Source organism: Staurois parvus, unplaced genomic scaffold (genome assembly GCF_062004578.1).
Source record: "Staurois parvus isolate SC_StPar_1 unplaced genomic scaffold, SC_StPar_1.0 ptg000068l, whole genome shotgun sequence".
In the NCBI taxonomy this organism is placed as follows: Eukaryota; Metazoa; Chordata; class Amphibia; order Anura; family Ranidae; genus Staurois; species Staurois parvus.
In genome coordinates, this window is record NW_028317864.1 from 367,288 (window position 1) to 384,441 (window position 17,154).

Genomic DNA, 17,154 nt, shown 5'->3' on the forward strand with positions numbered 1-17,154 from the left:
ATATATATACACACATGATTTTGCGCACAGCTGCCACCCTGTAGCAGTATTTCTACTATGGGGTGGAGATAAAGCGGTTAAAGGAGCTGCAGGAATATCTGACAAGTACTGGCTGTGTGGTACATGTGACAACAATCTCCCATATTCTTCATGTGTCTGGGCTGTGGGGTACCGTGGCAAGATGGAAGCCTTTTCTTACAAAGTAAAACATCCAAGCCTGGCTAAATTTTGCAAAAACACATCTGAAGTCTCCCAAAATCATGTGGGAAAACATGTTATGGTCTGATGAAACCAAGGTTGAACTTTGTGGCCATAATTTCCAAAAATATGTTTGGCACAAAAACAACACTGCACATCACCAAAAGAACACCATACCCACAGTGAAGCATGGTGGTGGCAGCATCATGCTTTGGGCTGTTTTTCTTCAGCTGGTACTGGGGCCTTTGTCAAGGTAGAGGGAATTATGAACAGTTCCAAATACCACTCAATATTGGCACAAAACCTTCAGGCTTCTGCTAGAAATCTGAACATGAAGAGGAACTTCATCTCTCAGCATGACAACGACCCAAAGCATACATCCAAATCAACAAAGGAATGGCTTCACCAGAAGATGAAAGTTTTGGAATGGCCCAGCCAGAGCCCAGACCTGAATCTGATGGAATATCTGTGGGGTGATCTGAAGAGGGCTGTGCACAGGAGGTACCGTTGCAATCTGACAGATTTGGAGTGGTTTTGCAAGGAAGAGTGGGCAAATATTACTAAGTCAAGATGTGCCATGCTGATAGACTCATATCCAAAAATACTGAGTGCTGGAATCAAATCAAAAGGTGCTTCAACAAAGGATTAGTTTAAGGGTGTGCACACTTATGCAACCATATTATTTTAGTTTTTCTTCCCTCCACCTAAAAGATTTCAGTTTGTTGTTCAACTGAGTTGTACAGTTTATAGGCCACATTAAAGGTGGAAAAAGTTCTGAAATTATTTATCTTTGTCTAATTTTTTTACATCACAGAAACCTGACATTTTAACAGGGGTGTGTAGACTTTTTATATCCAGTGTAGGTGCTGCACAGACATGGCTGCTCCTCCCAATGAGACATCCATGCAGGTGCACATAGCTCTCTGTGGGCATACAGATAGATAGATATATCTATCTATATATATATGAAGTTCCTCTTCATGTTCAGCATTCTAGCAGAAGCCTGAAGATTTTTTGTCAATATTAACTGGTATTTGGAACTGTTATATATATACATAATTTGCCTGGAGTCCGGCTTTATTGTGCACTCCCTGGATTCACTTCTCCCTGCCTGAGAGACCCTGCATTAGATTGGCAGAGCATGTAGTCACACACTCCTATCAATGATCTTTATTTATAAATCCTAGAACTGAACAAACCACATGACTCCCCCAGAGTGCAGACTACTATCTGCGGCTGTACTCTCACTATATCGCCTCTCTGCTGACATTCTGAGCTCTTATGTGACATCAGCACATTTATTCTGTACAGACTTTCTCCTGTGTTTCGTCACCATAACAACCGCTGACAGCCCGCACTTCCGCCTCGGCTTCAGGGAGCTTCCGGTGAGAGTAGCAAGATGGCGGCGCCCATATGTCTGCAGCTGGAGTTTGGGTGAGCAGGGAGTTTAGGTGGTCGGGGTGCTGTGGGGGGATATTAGAGATGTATAGAGTGAGCTTTGTGCGAGGGGGAGGCTGGAGACTGTCATTCATTACTATGGACATCAGACAGGATGCGTGCAGGCTGGTGTACCGCACTCCTCTGCAGGAAACACACATATCCAGTATATATACTCTAGAGGAGGTCTGGAGAGGACAGGAGGCCCTGGTATTATTACAGCACCTGTGTCCCAGAAGAGCCTTCCATGGGATGGGATCAATGAGGGGACAGACAATGGACATTCAGTATTCTACATGTTCTTATAGATTATGAGTAAAATCAAATATCAATCAGTTCCTCATGTTTTGGTTCTTTAACCACTTACTGTCTAGGTCTCTCACAAATTCTGCGTTTTTGTTTTGCTAAAAAGTGACTTCTAACCCCCCAAACATGATACGTAGAGGCCCTGGAAAATGAAACGGTGGTTGTAGCAATTTTATATGTTGCATGATCATTGTGCAACCATTTTTCAAATGCAGTTTTTCCGGAAAAAAATACAAACAATGAATTTTAATGCTCACCAACACAATATAATACCCATTTTTTGTAAAATATAAAGACATGATGTGTCAAGTAAATAGATACCAAGCATGTCAAGATTTAAAATTGCGCATGCCTGTGAAATGGCGACAAACTACGGTACCTAAAATTGTCCATAGGCGACTCTTTAAATTTCTGTTCGCCCTATAGCAGATATACTGCTACAGGGTGGACGTTCTGTGCAAAATCACATATAAACATGATTTTGCACTTCTGCCATAGGGGGGCATGTGTGCTTGCCGCCGGAGTGCTGCTTCTGCTGTGATTGGACACAGCAGAAGCCGATCAACAGGTGCCGACCAATGGATGAGCTCCGGCAGCCTTTGATCGTCCAGGAGAGTGACAGGATACATCTCTGCCTATGTAAACAAGGTCAGCGGCGATCTGCTAGATTTTCTTTCCTTGCAAAGCAGGAAATAAAATCTAGCACATTACCTGGTGAAAACAGCATGCCCAGTACACAAATCACATAGCTAGGCATACAGTTAATCCATTGATCGCCCCAGATTTTTAACCCCTTCCAAGCCAGCATCATTAATGCAGTGACCGTGTATATTTTTAGCACTTATCACTGTATTAGTGTCACTGGTTCCCACACAGTGTCAGTTAGCGTCAGACTGTCTGCCGCCATATCGCAGTCACTAATTGCCGCCATTGCTAGTATAAAAAAAAAATCCAGTATATATATCAAAGTTTGTAGACGCTATAACTATTGCGCAAACCAATCTATATACACTTATTGGGATTTTTTACCAAAAATATGTAGAAGAATACATGTTGGCCTAAATTTATGAAGAAATTTGATTTTTGATTGGATATGTTTTATAGCAGAAAGTAAAAAATATTGTTTTTTTGTTTTTTTTATTTTGGTCTTCTTTTGTTTATTAACAAAATACCAAAACTAAACAAACCCAGTGATGATCAAACACCACCAAAAGAAAGCTCTGTTTGTGGGAAAAAATGATATACATTTCATTTATGTACAGTGATGCATAACCGCGCAATTGTCAGTTATGCACATAGTAATGCAGCGTCATAAAGAAAAAATGACCTGGTCAGGAAGGGGGGTAAATCTTCCGGAGGTCAAGTGGTTAAAGGCCTTTACAGGTCATCAGTTTAGAGTGAATCATGAACTATTGCTTTCACTATTGCCCTAGAATTATTGCTCTCACTCTGACACTCACATGTGTGGCGCAAACTCTGTTTACATATGCGCCGGATCTGTTTGTATTTGCACATACAGTCATGGCCGAAATTGTTGGCACCCTTGATATTTTTCCTGAAAATCAAGTATTTCACACAAAAAAGGTATTGCATTAACACATGTTTTGCTATACACATGTTTATTCCCTTTGTATGTATTGGAACAAATATAAAACAGAGGCAGAAAAGCAAATATGACATAATGTCACACAAAACCCCAAAAATGGGCTGGACAAAAGTATTGGCACCCTTAACTTAATATTTGGTTGCACACCCTTTGGAAAACATAACTGAAATCAGTCGCTTCCTATAACCATCAATAAGCTTCTGACACCTCTCACCCGGAATTTTGGACCACTCTTCCTTTGCAAACAGCTCCAGGTCTCTCTTATTGGAAGGACACCTTTTCCCAACAGCAATTTTAAGATCTCTCCACAGGTGTTCAATGGGATTTAGATCTGGGCTCATTGCTGGCCACTTCAGAACTCTCCAGCGCTTCTTTGCCATCCATTTCTGAGTGCTTTTTGACGTATGTTTGGGGTCATTGTCCTGCTGGAAGACCCAGGATCTTGGACGCAAACCCAGCTTTCTGACACTGGGCCCTACAGTGCGACCCAAAATCCTTTGGTAATCCTCAGATTTCATGATGCCTTGCACACAGTCAAGGCACCCAGTGCCAGAGGCAGCAAAACAACCCCAAAACATCATTGAACCTCCACCATATTTTACCGTAGGTACTGTGTTTTGTTCTTTGTAGGCCTCATTCCGTTTTCGGTAAACAGTAGAATGATGTGCTTTACCGAAAAGCTCTATCTTGGTCTCATCTGTCCACAAGACGTTTTCCCAGAAGGCTTTTGGCTTACTCAAGTACATTTTGGCAAACTGTAGTCTTGCTTTTTTATGTCTCTGTGTCAGCAGTGGGGTCCTCCTGGGTCTCCTGCCATAGCGTTTCATTTCATTTAAATGTCGACGGATAGTTCGCGCTGACACTGATGCTCCCTGAGCCTGCAGGACAGCTTGAATGTCTTTGGAACATGTTTGGGGCTGCTTATCCACCATCCGGACTATTCTGCGTTGCAATCTTTCATCAATTTTCCTCATCCGTCCACGACCAGGGAGATTAGCTACAGTGCCATGGGTTGCAAACTTCTTGATAATGTTGCGCACTGTGGACAAAGGCAAATCTAGTTCTCTGGAGATGGACTTGTAACCTTGAGATTGTTGATATTTTGCCACAATTTTGGTTCTCAGGTCCTCAGACAGTTCTCGTCTCCTCTTTCTGTTGTCCATGCTTAGTGTGGCACAGACAGACACACAATGCAAAGGTTAAGTGAACGTCTCTCCTTTTTATCTGCTTTCAGGTGTGATTTCTATATTGCCCACACCTGTTACTTGCCCCAGGTGAGTTTACAGGAGCATCACATGCTTGTAACATTCTTATTTATCCGCAGTTGTGAAAGGGTGCCAATACTTTTGTCCAGCCCATTTTTGGAGGTTTGTGTGACATTATGTCGAATTTGCTTTCTTTCCTCCCTTTTTTTGTTTTGTCCCAATACACACAAAGGGAATAAACATGTGTATAGCAAAACATGTGTTAATGCAATACGTTTCGTGAGAAATACATGATTTCCTGGAGAAATATCAAGGGTGCCAACAATTTCGGCCATGACTGTAAGAAACGGGTTGGAGGTACCTTTCTTTTTTTTTTGTATTTTTTTTTTTTATTTCTTTTACACTTTTGTTTATTTTTATTTCATTTAAAGCCCACCTCTGGGAAAAAAAAGTTTTCCTATGCAGTGGGTCCAGTGGCAATCAGCTCTCCCCCATGATCCAGCAGTGGACTGTTCCTGACGGTCTCACATTCAGAGCAGGTCTTTGGGCTTGATGACGTCAGGAACAGTCCACTGCACAAGACCCCGGGGGGAAAAGGAGCTGAAGGGACCAGTCTTGTGCAGGGAGGATCGGAAGATTAGGTAAGTATATTGCCTTTCTTCAATCCCCTGGACGAAAACAAGCAGGTAACCCTTGCAGTGTGGGCACAGCCCAGTTGCACGGGAAAACTTTTTTTTTTTTTTTTGCTTGGAGTCGGGCTTTAAATGTATTGCATTCACAACAAGTGAACAAAAGCCTTTGTGATATCTTTAGGCAGTGACAGGTCCTCTTTATGAAGACATTAGGGGTCTGTTAGACCCCTGATCGCTCCTCTGCCCCCCCAAGGCAGCTGATAAAACAAAGATAGTGTTTGATCACCTGCTTTCTGTGGCTGTAACGGCATGACAGGGAATGACAGCATTGAAACCGAAAGTGACGAAACCCTCATCACTTCATTCATCACAGAGGAGATTGGGGAATGGACGTTGTTCCTCCAATCCTTCTCTGGGGAGTCTGCCTAACTGCTTGCCACCGTCCTGGGCTCCATGGTGGAATGGCAGAGCCTAGGAATGGCGGCAGTAGCAGGTGTGGGGATGGGGGAGCTCCTCAGTCCCGTAAAAGTGATTCAGTAGCTGTAAAGCCAATTGGATCTCTATTACAAGAAAGCCAATTGGCAGCTCTAAAAAAAATGGTATCAGGATCATAGCTTCAGATGGCTTGCGTTCTGGGCATTCATTCCTGAGTGCATACTCTTCCAAACATAAGTACCATTAGGTTCATTGTCCAGACACCGAAGCTGCCAGGCTGCCATTAGTGGGGCTGGGCAGTGATCCTGTGCCCGCCACATGCACTTAAACCAGCGGTTCTCAACCTGGGGGTCGAATGACCATTTCCCAGGGGTCGCCTAAGACCATCGGAAAACATATTTCCGATGGTCTTAGGAACCGAGACACCGCTGCTCTGTCTCGCGATCTGTGGGCGGGATGATATGCTGCCCCTGTAACCTGGCCACACGTCCGGGATCACTCAACAGCTCCGCCTCCTCGCCGCTGATTGGCCACCGGAACTGTAGCTCAGGAGAGGCACACAGGCGGCCAATCACCGGCGAGGAGGTGGAGCTTGGACAGGAGGAGCCGAGCGGCAGAGCGCGCAGATCGAAGAAGATCGAGGGAGCTGCAGGACCGAGTGAAGAGGAGAGAGGCCAGAGAAGGAAGACAGCTGACAGGTAAGTGCAAATTTTGCTTCTGCAGGCTGTAGATGGGAGAGGGAGAGAGCGAGCCCAGGCTGGAGCAGGGGTCAGCAAGGTAAGTATCATTGGTGTCAGTGGGAGGAATAGTGCCCCATCATTTGTGTCACTAATACCAACGATGGGGCACTATTCCTCCCCCCACTGACACCAACGATGGGGCACTATTCCTCCCCCCACTGACACCAATGATAGGCACTATTCCTCCCCCCACTGACACCAACGATGGGGCACTATTCCTCCCACTGACACCAACGATGGGGCACTATTCCTCCCCCCACTGACACCAACGATGGGGCACTATTCCTCCCCCCACTGACACCAACGATGGGGCACTATTCCTCCCCCCACTGACACCAACGATGGGGCACTATTCCTCCCCCCACTGACACCAACGATGGGGCGCTATTCCTCCCCCCACTGACACCAACGATGGGGCGCTATTCCTCCCCCCACTGACACCAACGATGGGGCGCTATTCCTCCCCCCACTGACACCAACGATGGGGCGCTATTCCTCCCCCCACTGACACCAACGATGGGGCGCTATTCCTCCCCCCACTGACACCAACGATGGGGCGCTATTCCTCCCCCCACTGACACCAACGATGGGGCGCTATTCCTCCCCCCACTGACACCAACGATGGGGCGCTATTCCTCCCCCCACTGACACCAACGATGGGGCGCTATTCCTCCCCCCACTGACACCAACGATGGGGCGCTATTCCTCCCCCCACTGACACCAACGATGGGGCGCTATTCCTCCCCCCACTGACACCAACGATGGGGCGCTATTCCTCCCCCCACTGACACCAACGATGGGGCGCTATTCCTCCCCCCACTGACACCAACGATGGGGCGCTATTCCTCCCCCCACTGACACCAACGATGGGGCGCTATTCCTCCCCCCACTGACACCAACGATGGGGCGCTATTCCTCCCCCCACTGACACCAACGATGGGGCGCTATTCCTCCCCCCACTGACACCAACGATGGGGCGCTATTCCTCCCCCCACTGACACCAACGATGGGGCGCTATTCCTCCCCCCACTGACACCAACGATGGGGCGCTATTCCTCCCCCCACTGACACCAACGATGGGGCGCTATTCCTCCCCCCACTGACACCAACGATGGGGCGCTATTCCTCCCCCCACTGACACCAACGATGGGGCGCTATTCCTCCCCCCACTGACACCAACGATGGGGCGCTATTCCTCCCCCCACTGACACCAACGATGGGGCGCTATTCCTCCCCCCACTGACACCAACGATGGGGCGCTATTCCTCCCCCCACTGACACCAACGATGGGGCGCTATTCCTCCCCCCACTGACACCAACGATGGGGCGCTATTCCTCCCCCCACTGACACCAACGATGGGGCGCTATTCCTCCCCCCACTGACACCAACGATGGGGCGCTATTCCTCCCCCCACTGACACCAACGATGGGGCGCTATTCCTCCCCCCACTGACACCAACGATGGGGCGCTATTCCTCCCCCCACTGACACCAACGATGGGGCGCTATTCCTCCCCCCACTGACACCAACGATGGGGCGCTATTCCTCCCCCCACTGACACCAACGATGGGGCGCTATTCCTCCCCCCACTGACACCAACGATGGGGCGCTATTCCTCCCCCCACTGACACCAACGATGGGGCGCTATTCCTCCCCCCACTGACACCAACGATGGGGCGCTATTCCTCCCCCCACTGACACCAACGATGGGGCGCTATTCCTCCCCCCACTGACACCAACGATGGGGCGCTATTCCTCCCCCCACTGACACCAACGATGGGGCGCTATTCCTCCCCCCACTGACACCAACGATGGGGCGCTATTCCTCCCCCCACTGACACCAACGATGGGACGCTATTCCTCCCCCTGATACCAACGATGGGGCGCTAGTCCTCCCACTGATACCAATGATGGGGCACTATTCCTCCCACTGCAAAATTACAGTTCTGAAGTAGCAACGAAAATAATTTTATGGTTGGGGGTCACCACAACATGAGGAACTGTATTAAGGGGTCGCGGCGTTAGAAAGGTTGAGAACCACTGACTTAAACGCTGAAGCTGCATGCATCGGGGCTAAATGCCCAGTGTGCATAGAGACTAAAATGCTTCTGGCCATGGTTGCACACCTGCCTCCTCCAAGCGTTGCCAAAATCTGACCATTCAGATACAGACTTGTTCCAGAGTAAGATGAAAGCACTGAACACAAAAACAAAGCATTTCAAAAACTAGGGAATACCCCTTCCTTTGGGCTTCCTCAGGCTGCCTGAACCAGTTGCAAACAGACTCTGCTCTTCAACAACGTAGTTTAAAACAAAATTGTATAGTTTGTTCTCAGTCCAATATCCAATACCTTTCACTTCAAATCCTGATAAAGGGGGCATTACTTGACACTCGAAAAGCATTGGTATTGTACTAAAATCTTTTAGGTTACCTTGGAATACATACATAGCTGAACAATCAGATTTTGGTGTGGTGCTTCAATCTCAGGTTTTCTCACAAACCAAGGAGACAGTGTAAGTCCTTTGGCACAGAAATGCTGCCAGACCCACCAATCAAAGCATTTCAGTTGAACCTCTATACCCCTTATAACAGTAGGATTACCATAAGATTGCAGCACTACCCTTCCAGGTTTCTAGAAAACCTCCTTGTACAGTGCAGAGTTAATATGTCAAAAGTACATGATGATATTATGGGACTACCCACAGGCTGGAATCAGGGTAAGGTAAACTATGCAGTGTTCTCATTTCCTCCTAGATGTAACCAGCATTTAACGCTTTTCTTGGGTGTGAGGTCCTGGCCCACCGCAAAGTTGGGCTTTAAAGTATAACTAGAGGCAACAATTTTTCTCTAATTTTGGATAGATTGGAGAGGAATTCGAACCTCTGTCAGGTTTTCATTGCTGTCTATGCCCACATAAGAGAGATTTATCCTCTCTATTTGTCTTGTTTCCTTTGTTTTGCTAGAGCAGGAATAAGAGGGATATCTGCAAATTAGTGGTGCACCGAAATGAAAATTTTGGTAACGAAAATTCAAAATGCACTTGGCCGAAAACTGAAATGCGTAGTTTTTAAAATTGAATATATATTTTTGGGAAAAAATACACTTTGATTAAAAAAAACAATATGTACTCCAATTTTTTTGTAAAATATGAAAGACGATGTTATGGCGAGTAAATATATGTCATGCTTTAAAATTGTGCACTCTCGTGGAATGGCGTGAAACTGACATACTTAATCTCCATGGGCGATGCTTTAAAAATGTCTACAGGTTAGCAGTGTTAAGTTACAGAGGAGGTCTAGTGTGAGAATTATTGCTCTTGCTCTGACATTCTTGACGACACCTCACATGTGTGGTTTGAACATCATTTACATATGTGGGCCTGGCTACGTATACGTTCACCACTATGTGCGAGCATGGGGGGACGGGGGCACTTTAAACTTTAAAAAAAAAAAATTATTTAATTTTTTTTTTGTTTGTTTGTTTTTTTGCACTGTTCCTTTAAAAAAAGTTTAATCACTTTTATTCTTATCACAAGAAATGCATACATCCCTTGTGATAGAAATAATTAGTGACAGGTCCTCTTTATGGAGCGATATGGGGTCAATAAGACCCCACATCTCCCCTCTGCAATGTAAAGCATTGGATCAAAAATAAGCATTGATCTAGTGCTTTAAAAAAAAAAATGGCCTGAACGGTGAGTGACATCGCTCCAGTCCTCCAAGGGCATAGAGATGTGTGGCAGCCATCTTTCCTTCACTCTTCTCTATGCCCAGCACCTGGATTGATGGTTTCTCAGGTAAGGCTAAACTACTGAGCGGCGGCCGGTGGTGGCAGCGGGTGAGGGGCGGGGTTTTTTCGGCACCTGTATCGGTGCTTTTTTTTATTTCGGTCGATGGCAGAAATGGGTGTTTTCGGCTGTAACGTTTTGGCCACCGTAATTTTGGTACATCCCTACTTCAAATAGGGACGACTGGGGATTTCCTCACTTCGGAATGATTTCCACTCACTTCCTGGTTTGGCTATGGGACAGGAAGTGAAGGGAAATCTCCCCAATGGGACACAGATGGCAAAAAAACTGGCAAGGATTAAAACTGTCTACAAATATATGTTGCGCTCCTAAATACTTCTCAATAAATAATAATTAAATTATTACCATTAAATTAATTCAAATTATGATACAAATAACTAATAAAAGTGTATAAATACCAAAAAATATTTAAATAGATAGTTTCAACTAATCAATCTCCTCCAAATAAATATCAAAATAATTCCACATGAAATACTCCTCTAAAAAAAAAAAAATATTTTACCAAGTGCTCATAAATCATCTATTAGTGACATGATGTACTTACTAATACCCTCAATTTCATTTATATTCATAATACCCTCATTTAATATAATAAAAATAGTAAACCAACTAATAACCCTCAACTAAAACGCATTTAAATGATCCCCCATAAATAAAAATAACCAAATGCTCATAAATAATTAGTAGTGATTAGTATGAATCCAAATATCATCAAAATAATAGTCCCATTGAATAAACAATTGTTTATATATAGTGACTTGGTGCTTGTTGTTCTTCAATTTGTGACTTTTGTGAATCCTTCAAATAGTGAAGATGTGCGCTCACCTCCTTTGATGCCTGCAATTAGGCTATACACACTTGCTATCAACCCCCTGATGAAGCCACGTGATTGGAGGCGTCACGCGTAGGGGAGGGGCTACGTCATCACTCGGAGAGGAGCTGCACAACACGATAGACGGCAGGTGTATGACTCAGAGGCCAGCAGAGGATTTCCAATGGGATATTGCGTTATTTAAACCTGTCTAAAGTGAGTTTAATACTTGGATGGTGGGAATAAAAAGTTTTAAAAGGTAAAGCACTATGTCCTCTATTTCTTCCTGCATGCGGAGTAACACAAGGAGAGGATAATTAGGAGGTCTGGGATAACAAAAGGAGTGGGTAATCCCTGAGGGGATAATCAGCCACCAGAGGATACATCCATTACTCCTAAAGGAAGGATCTCCCTATTTTACCAGCAAAAGTATATGTCTAGCAGGTTCCAGGGAAAGTGAACCGAAAGTGTGTATAGCCTAATTGCAGGCATCAAAGGAGGTGAGCGCACATCTTCACTATTTGAAGGATTTATGAGCATTTGGTTATTTTTATTTATGGGGGATCATTTAAATGCGTTTTAGTTGAGGGTTATTAGTTGGTTTACTATTTTTATTATATTAAATGAGGGTATTATGAATATAAATGAAATTGAGGGTATTAGTAAGTACATCATGTCACTAATAGATGATTTATGAGCACTTGGTAAAATATTTTTTAGAGGAGTATTTCATATGGAATTATTTTGATATTTATTTGGAGGAGATTGATTAGTTCAAATTATCTATTTACATTTTTTTTGGTATTTATACACTTTTATTAGTTATTTGTATCATAATTTGAATTAATTTAATGGTAATAATTTAATTATTATTTATTGAGAGGTATTTAGGAGCGCAACATATATATGTAGATATTTCCGTACGACCATCTGTCCGCCAACTGAAGCTCAGCAGAGGATGGGTGATGCAGCAGGACAATGACCCAAAGCATACAAGTAATTCAACAAAACAATGGCTGCAACAGCACAGAATACGCCTTCTGGAGTGGCCCAGTCAGACCCGATTGAAATGCTGTGGCATGACCTTAAGAGAGCGATTCACACCAGACATCCCAAGAATATTGCTACACTGAAACAGTTTTGTGAAGAGGAGTGGTCCAAAATTACTCCAGATCGTTGTGCAGGTCTGATCTGCAACTACAGGAAACATTTGGTTGAGGTTATTGCTGCCAAAGGAGGGTCAACCAGTTATTAAGTCCAAAGGTTCACATACTTTTTCCACCCTGCACTGTGAATGTTTACATGTTATGTGCAATTAAACCATGGCAACATCTAATGTTTGTGTAGTATTATGTTCAGCAGACTGTGTTCTTCTATTGTTGTGACTTAGATGACGTTCAGAGCACATTTTATGCCCAATTCATGCAAAACTCCACGTAATCCCAAGGGGTTCACATACTTTTTCTTGCAACTGTATTAGATACACACGAAGAGCATTTGTTGAGTCAGCTGACTCTTGTGCTGCCCATTTCTGATTGGCTAATTTCTGCTGAATTGGCTGCAATTCAAGCTATATGTATAGCCCTCTTGGCACCACCCTGAGCTTGGTGGAAAATTGCTGGGCAAACAGTGACTCCAACCAATCAGATGCAGTCACTGTTTGGGCATTCTGACAGTTGCAGGAGCCAGCTGTCAGCTTACAGTAGCTGGCAGGGGAGAGCCCTTCATCCACATTGTTGATAGTGAAATCTGAAATAGAGAGATCTTAACGTGTATGGCTATCCTTAGACTTGTATTGTGAAAGGAGCAGTAAAGCAGGAAGCAAAATCTGACTACATGACTACATTATATTTTAAAAAAACAGACATATTGATCATTTTATTTATATCAGGTTGTTCTCACAGACCTATATCCAGACTGTACACTCCCTTTAATAAAGCGGGCTGATCATGTGCCCCCATCAGTTCTATGTCTTTTGACCCCCTGTATTTGGGTTTAATAATTCATCTGTAGGAAATGCTCTGTTCATCCTCTATCTATGGGAGTAAATAAAACCTTCCTGTCGTTTTCTGTCATCTTTGTGGACTGAGCTTGTCCAGGGCTTGGTTGGTACCCAAGAGAGCCTGACATAGAGATGCTAATGAGTAGCCCGTGTCCTGCAGGAGCCTGCGGGGAAACCTTTGTCTGCTGCTGGCTCTGTTGTGGCACTTTGCTGTGTGTGTGTTAAACCCCCTCCTCTGTGGCGGGGATGTCAGCATATCTCATGTATTTATTATCTCTTTTCAGAGGTGGCGCAGAGCTGCTGTTTGACGGGATCAAGAAACACCAGGTGACCTTGCCTAGCCGGTCAGATCCATGTGAGTATCCTTCATAGCGATGCTTTAGGGTTACCCCTTTCCAATGAGATTGGAGGCAAATGCAGGTCATTCATATGTCTGCTCGGCACGTTTTTTATGCGTTAGCTGGCGATGGTCAAACCAGAATATGTGAAACCTCTACAGACCTTTTTCAGGGGTGATCGGCTCCTCTTTTATTCATTACAAGCAAAGTACACATCTTTTAAGGGACACTCCACCTTTAAAGCTAAACTCCAGGAAAACAACTAAATAGACAATGAAATACACATGAGAACTGTGTGACTTACCAAAGGATTTTTTTTTTTGTCCTTTCAGTTGTGAGATTTACACAGCTCTGCCACACTGTGAAATGGTGGCTAGCAGGGGAGGGGATCTGATTTTGCTCTCCTGCAGTTTAATTTTCACTTGCAGGTCTCCTCTCCACCTCTTCCATGTGACTGGACAATAAATGATGAAGCAGTACAATTATAAGCTCATCTTTATCAACCTGCTGGCTCTCCCTATCCCCATGCTCCTTGCACTGTATTGCACCTGATTCGCTCCTAGTGCTGCTTCTCCCTCTCCCACTCTGAGTTCTGCTGTACAGGGTGTACAGTAGATTGCAGGAGGGTGATATCAAGTCAAACTCAAGTACCTACCCTGCTCTCATTTACAAAATTAATTTACTGATGTATGAATAATTACAGTGGTACATTTTATATCTTCTGCCTCTTTACCAGTATTTAAGTTATAGGTAGGCTGGGTCACCCAATGCTTTCTTACTTCTCTCGCCGCCCCCCTCCCCCCCAATACCTTTTTTCCATAGGCCTTCGGTCTGACCATTACATTGTGTGGGTGTAGGGAAATGCATATAACATTATCAGTCTCTTAGGCCATGTTCACTTGGGTGTACTTTTGCCCGAACGGGACACACAGGTGTTGTACGCATTCATGTCAATTGGAATGCTGCAGCTGCATGGACATAGCAGCAGTCCCCCCCCCCCCCCCCAAACAAACACAGACAGTGAGTTTGGAAGCACGCACACAGATCTCAAAATGGGAGCAGCAGTTGTATCTCAGTTGACATGACTGGGACTGCCTGCACATGGATGCACGGAACATCTGTGCATCCAGTTTCGGGCAACAAAAGCCTGTGCATGGGTGTACACTTAAAGCAATATTAAAGGTTTGTTTGTTTTTTGTTAAAATAGTAAACATACCATACTTACCTGTTCTGTGCAAGTGTTTTGCACAGAGCAGCCCCGATCCTTCTTTTCTTGGGTCTCTTGCCGGCGCTCTTGGCTCTCCCCCCCAGGTGCCCCCAGAGCACGCTGTTTGCTCTGCGGGGCACTCATGTATGCTCGCTCCTGTGCTCTGTATGTCCATAAGCTTAGCTAAGTTTATACCTTTACAACCACTTTAGGTATGTGAACGAGTACTAAATGTATTTCGAAGATCACACCACACAGTGGAATACGACTTGAGGCACCTGACTGGTTTTGTGTGACGTGTCTGCCTCTAACCCAACCACAGTCCTCTTGTCTAATATATGAGGAGACTTCAGATGCACTAAGGGCATTGTGAATAAGGATTTTTTTTTTTGTTAACTTCAGGTGAAGTAAATATGGCAGCTACACAGTAAAATTAAAGGGACGGCATATTTGAAGAAAAACAATGACACCAGGAATTCTCTTTTTTTTTTTGTCAGGATAAAAGTTTATTGAAACAAAAATTGAGCATACAGAAAAAAAAAGGAACCAACATTCCAGGTTCCACAGTACAGTGTCTATATACGACTCAGGACAAATACACATTACACCAAGACAGTCCAGCGATTGTCCATCCAGCTACCCATAAAAAAAAGTACAAGAGAGCAGTTCTGTAGTTTTGACTGAAAACAAGCTATACAGAATATCAAACAAATGACCTATCCATAATCAGATCCACCAGTGCAAAGCCTGGAACTTCCAACCAGCCCCCCCCATACTTTATTAAACTTGGTGAAGCATTCCGGGTGTTGAAAAATAACTCTCATAACTGAGAGTAATGCACATATGGTCCACCCACTCTTTAAGAGTGAGAGGGGAAGTACTCTTCCAATGTAACAATATTACTTTACGGGCCTGAAACAAGGCTTTAGCAACAGCCTCCCCCGTAAACTGATCCGTTACCACTTAATCAATAATATCAAGATACAGCGTTTAGGGTCCAGAGGAAGAGTAGTAAGAAAAACTCAGTTAATGGTATGAAGTACTGCCTCCCAATACCCATGCAGTTTGGCGCAACGCCACAGCATATGGATCAGTGTACCATGAACCCTGCTACATTTAGAACAAATCGGATTGGCGAGAAAGCTGACTTTGGACATTCACATCGGAGTGTAGTGCACCCACAGTCAGTAGGATATACAACTTAGATAATCTCTGGGATGTGTTCAAGGCGCTAGAATGGACCACCTCCAACGCCATCTCCCACTGCTCACTAGGTAGTTCCCCTATATCTGTTTCCCACTTCTCCGCTACTGTACAAGGATAAGCTGCTCCATGGATGTTCAGCAGCATTGCATACCGGTGAGAAATAAAGCCTTTCTGACTGGGTTCCTGTTGCATCTCAATAAATATAGGGGTAGGGGAGAGAGAGAATCCTGGCGGGAACGCGCTGCGCCTGGACGGCATACTGCAGCTGCAAATAATAAAAGAGCATGGATTGTGGTAACCAATAATGCGATTGTAGAGTGGAGAATGGTAGCACAATACAGCCTCTCAAAATATGTTTGAGGTGCGACGCTCCGTGAGATAACCATTTCCTTGCATATGGCAACCTAGCCAGCTCAGAGTATGTAGGGGTATCCCAAATAGGACTACAGTTTATAAAATCCTCTACTGCCTGTAACTGTTTGGCCTTACCACACCAGCAATTCTAGTATGTAGTGTTGATAAAAGTAGTCTGGCAGGATGAAAACTGGGGATCAACCATTGCTGACTTGTAGGCACTTGCTTCATGGCTATTGTTCAGATACTTTCCCCAATACTTGATGAATCAATGGCCAGGATCAAGCATGTGGTTATTATGTTTTGGGACACCCTATATTCTTATGCCTGTTCCAAATCGCTCACTCACTAAACAGTTAAAAAATGGAGAAGGGTGACAGCCCAGGAATATGCACATTCAAAAGCAAGTCAGCTGTGATAGATTCCAGTGATTATTGTCTCGATGAGTTCCCTTAAGGATGAAGTGGAATTTTATTTACTCTGCTGGGGCTCACATAGGCTCAGCAGTAAAACAGCTACAAAACATTGTCAAAAGGAAGGTTGTCAGAGTGTAGTGTTTATGAAGTCTAAACTTTTATTGCCATGATGGAAAGCCTCTCATCGCCTGGTCATCTCCAGCTGTGCTCAAATCTGTCATGTCCCTTGCTAATATCAGCCTGTATATGGTCAACTTAACTGTTCAATCATCTCAGTAAGGAGGACCTGTACTGTGACAGCTGTGCCCAAAAAAGGCAAGTCAAGGGCAAGGATTACTCACCGGTATTGCCTGTGGTCCCGCTGCAGCTGATCTTTCCACATTACTAAACATGGCCATAAATGAACAGATTGCTCCATCCACAAAAAGCAGGTGAGTGGAGTAATCCCCCCAC

General features: G+C 44.5%; 1 protein-coding gene across 6 annotated transcripts in view; it reads left to right on the top strand.

Moving 5' to 3' along the window:
- The first annotated feature begins 1,488 nt into the window (after positions 1–1,488).
- Positions 1,489–17,154, top strand: part of URM1 (ubiquitin related modifier 1) — a 35,579-nt gene continuing 19,913 nt past the window's right edge. The window contains exons 1-2 of one of the 6 annotated variants that reach the window (XM_089668990.1): positions 1,489–1,632; positions 13,465–13,535. In XM_089668990.1, the coding sequence (XP_089525116.1) occupies positions 1,598–1,632; positions 13,465–13,535 (106 nt within the window). In that variant the 5' untranslated portion in view covers positions 1,489–1,597. Of the gene's footprint in view, positions 1,633–13,426; positions 13,536–17,154 lie in introns of those variants that run through there. The other 5 variants (XM_089668989.1, XM_089668992.1, XM_089668988.1 and 2 more) reach the window with 5 other exon arrangements.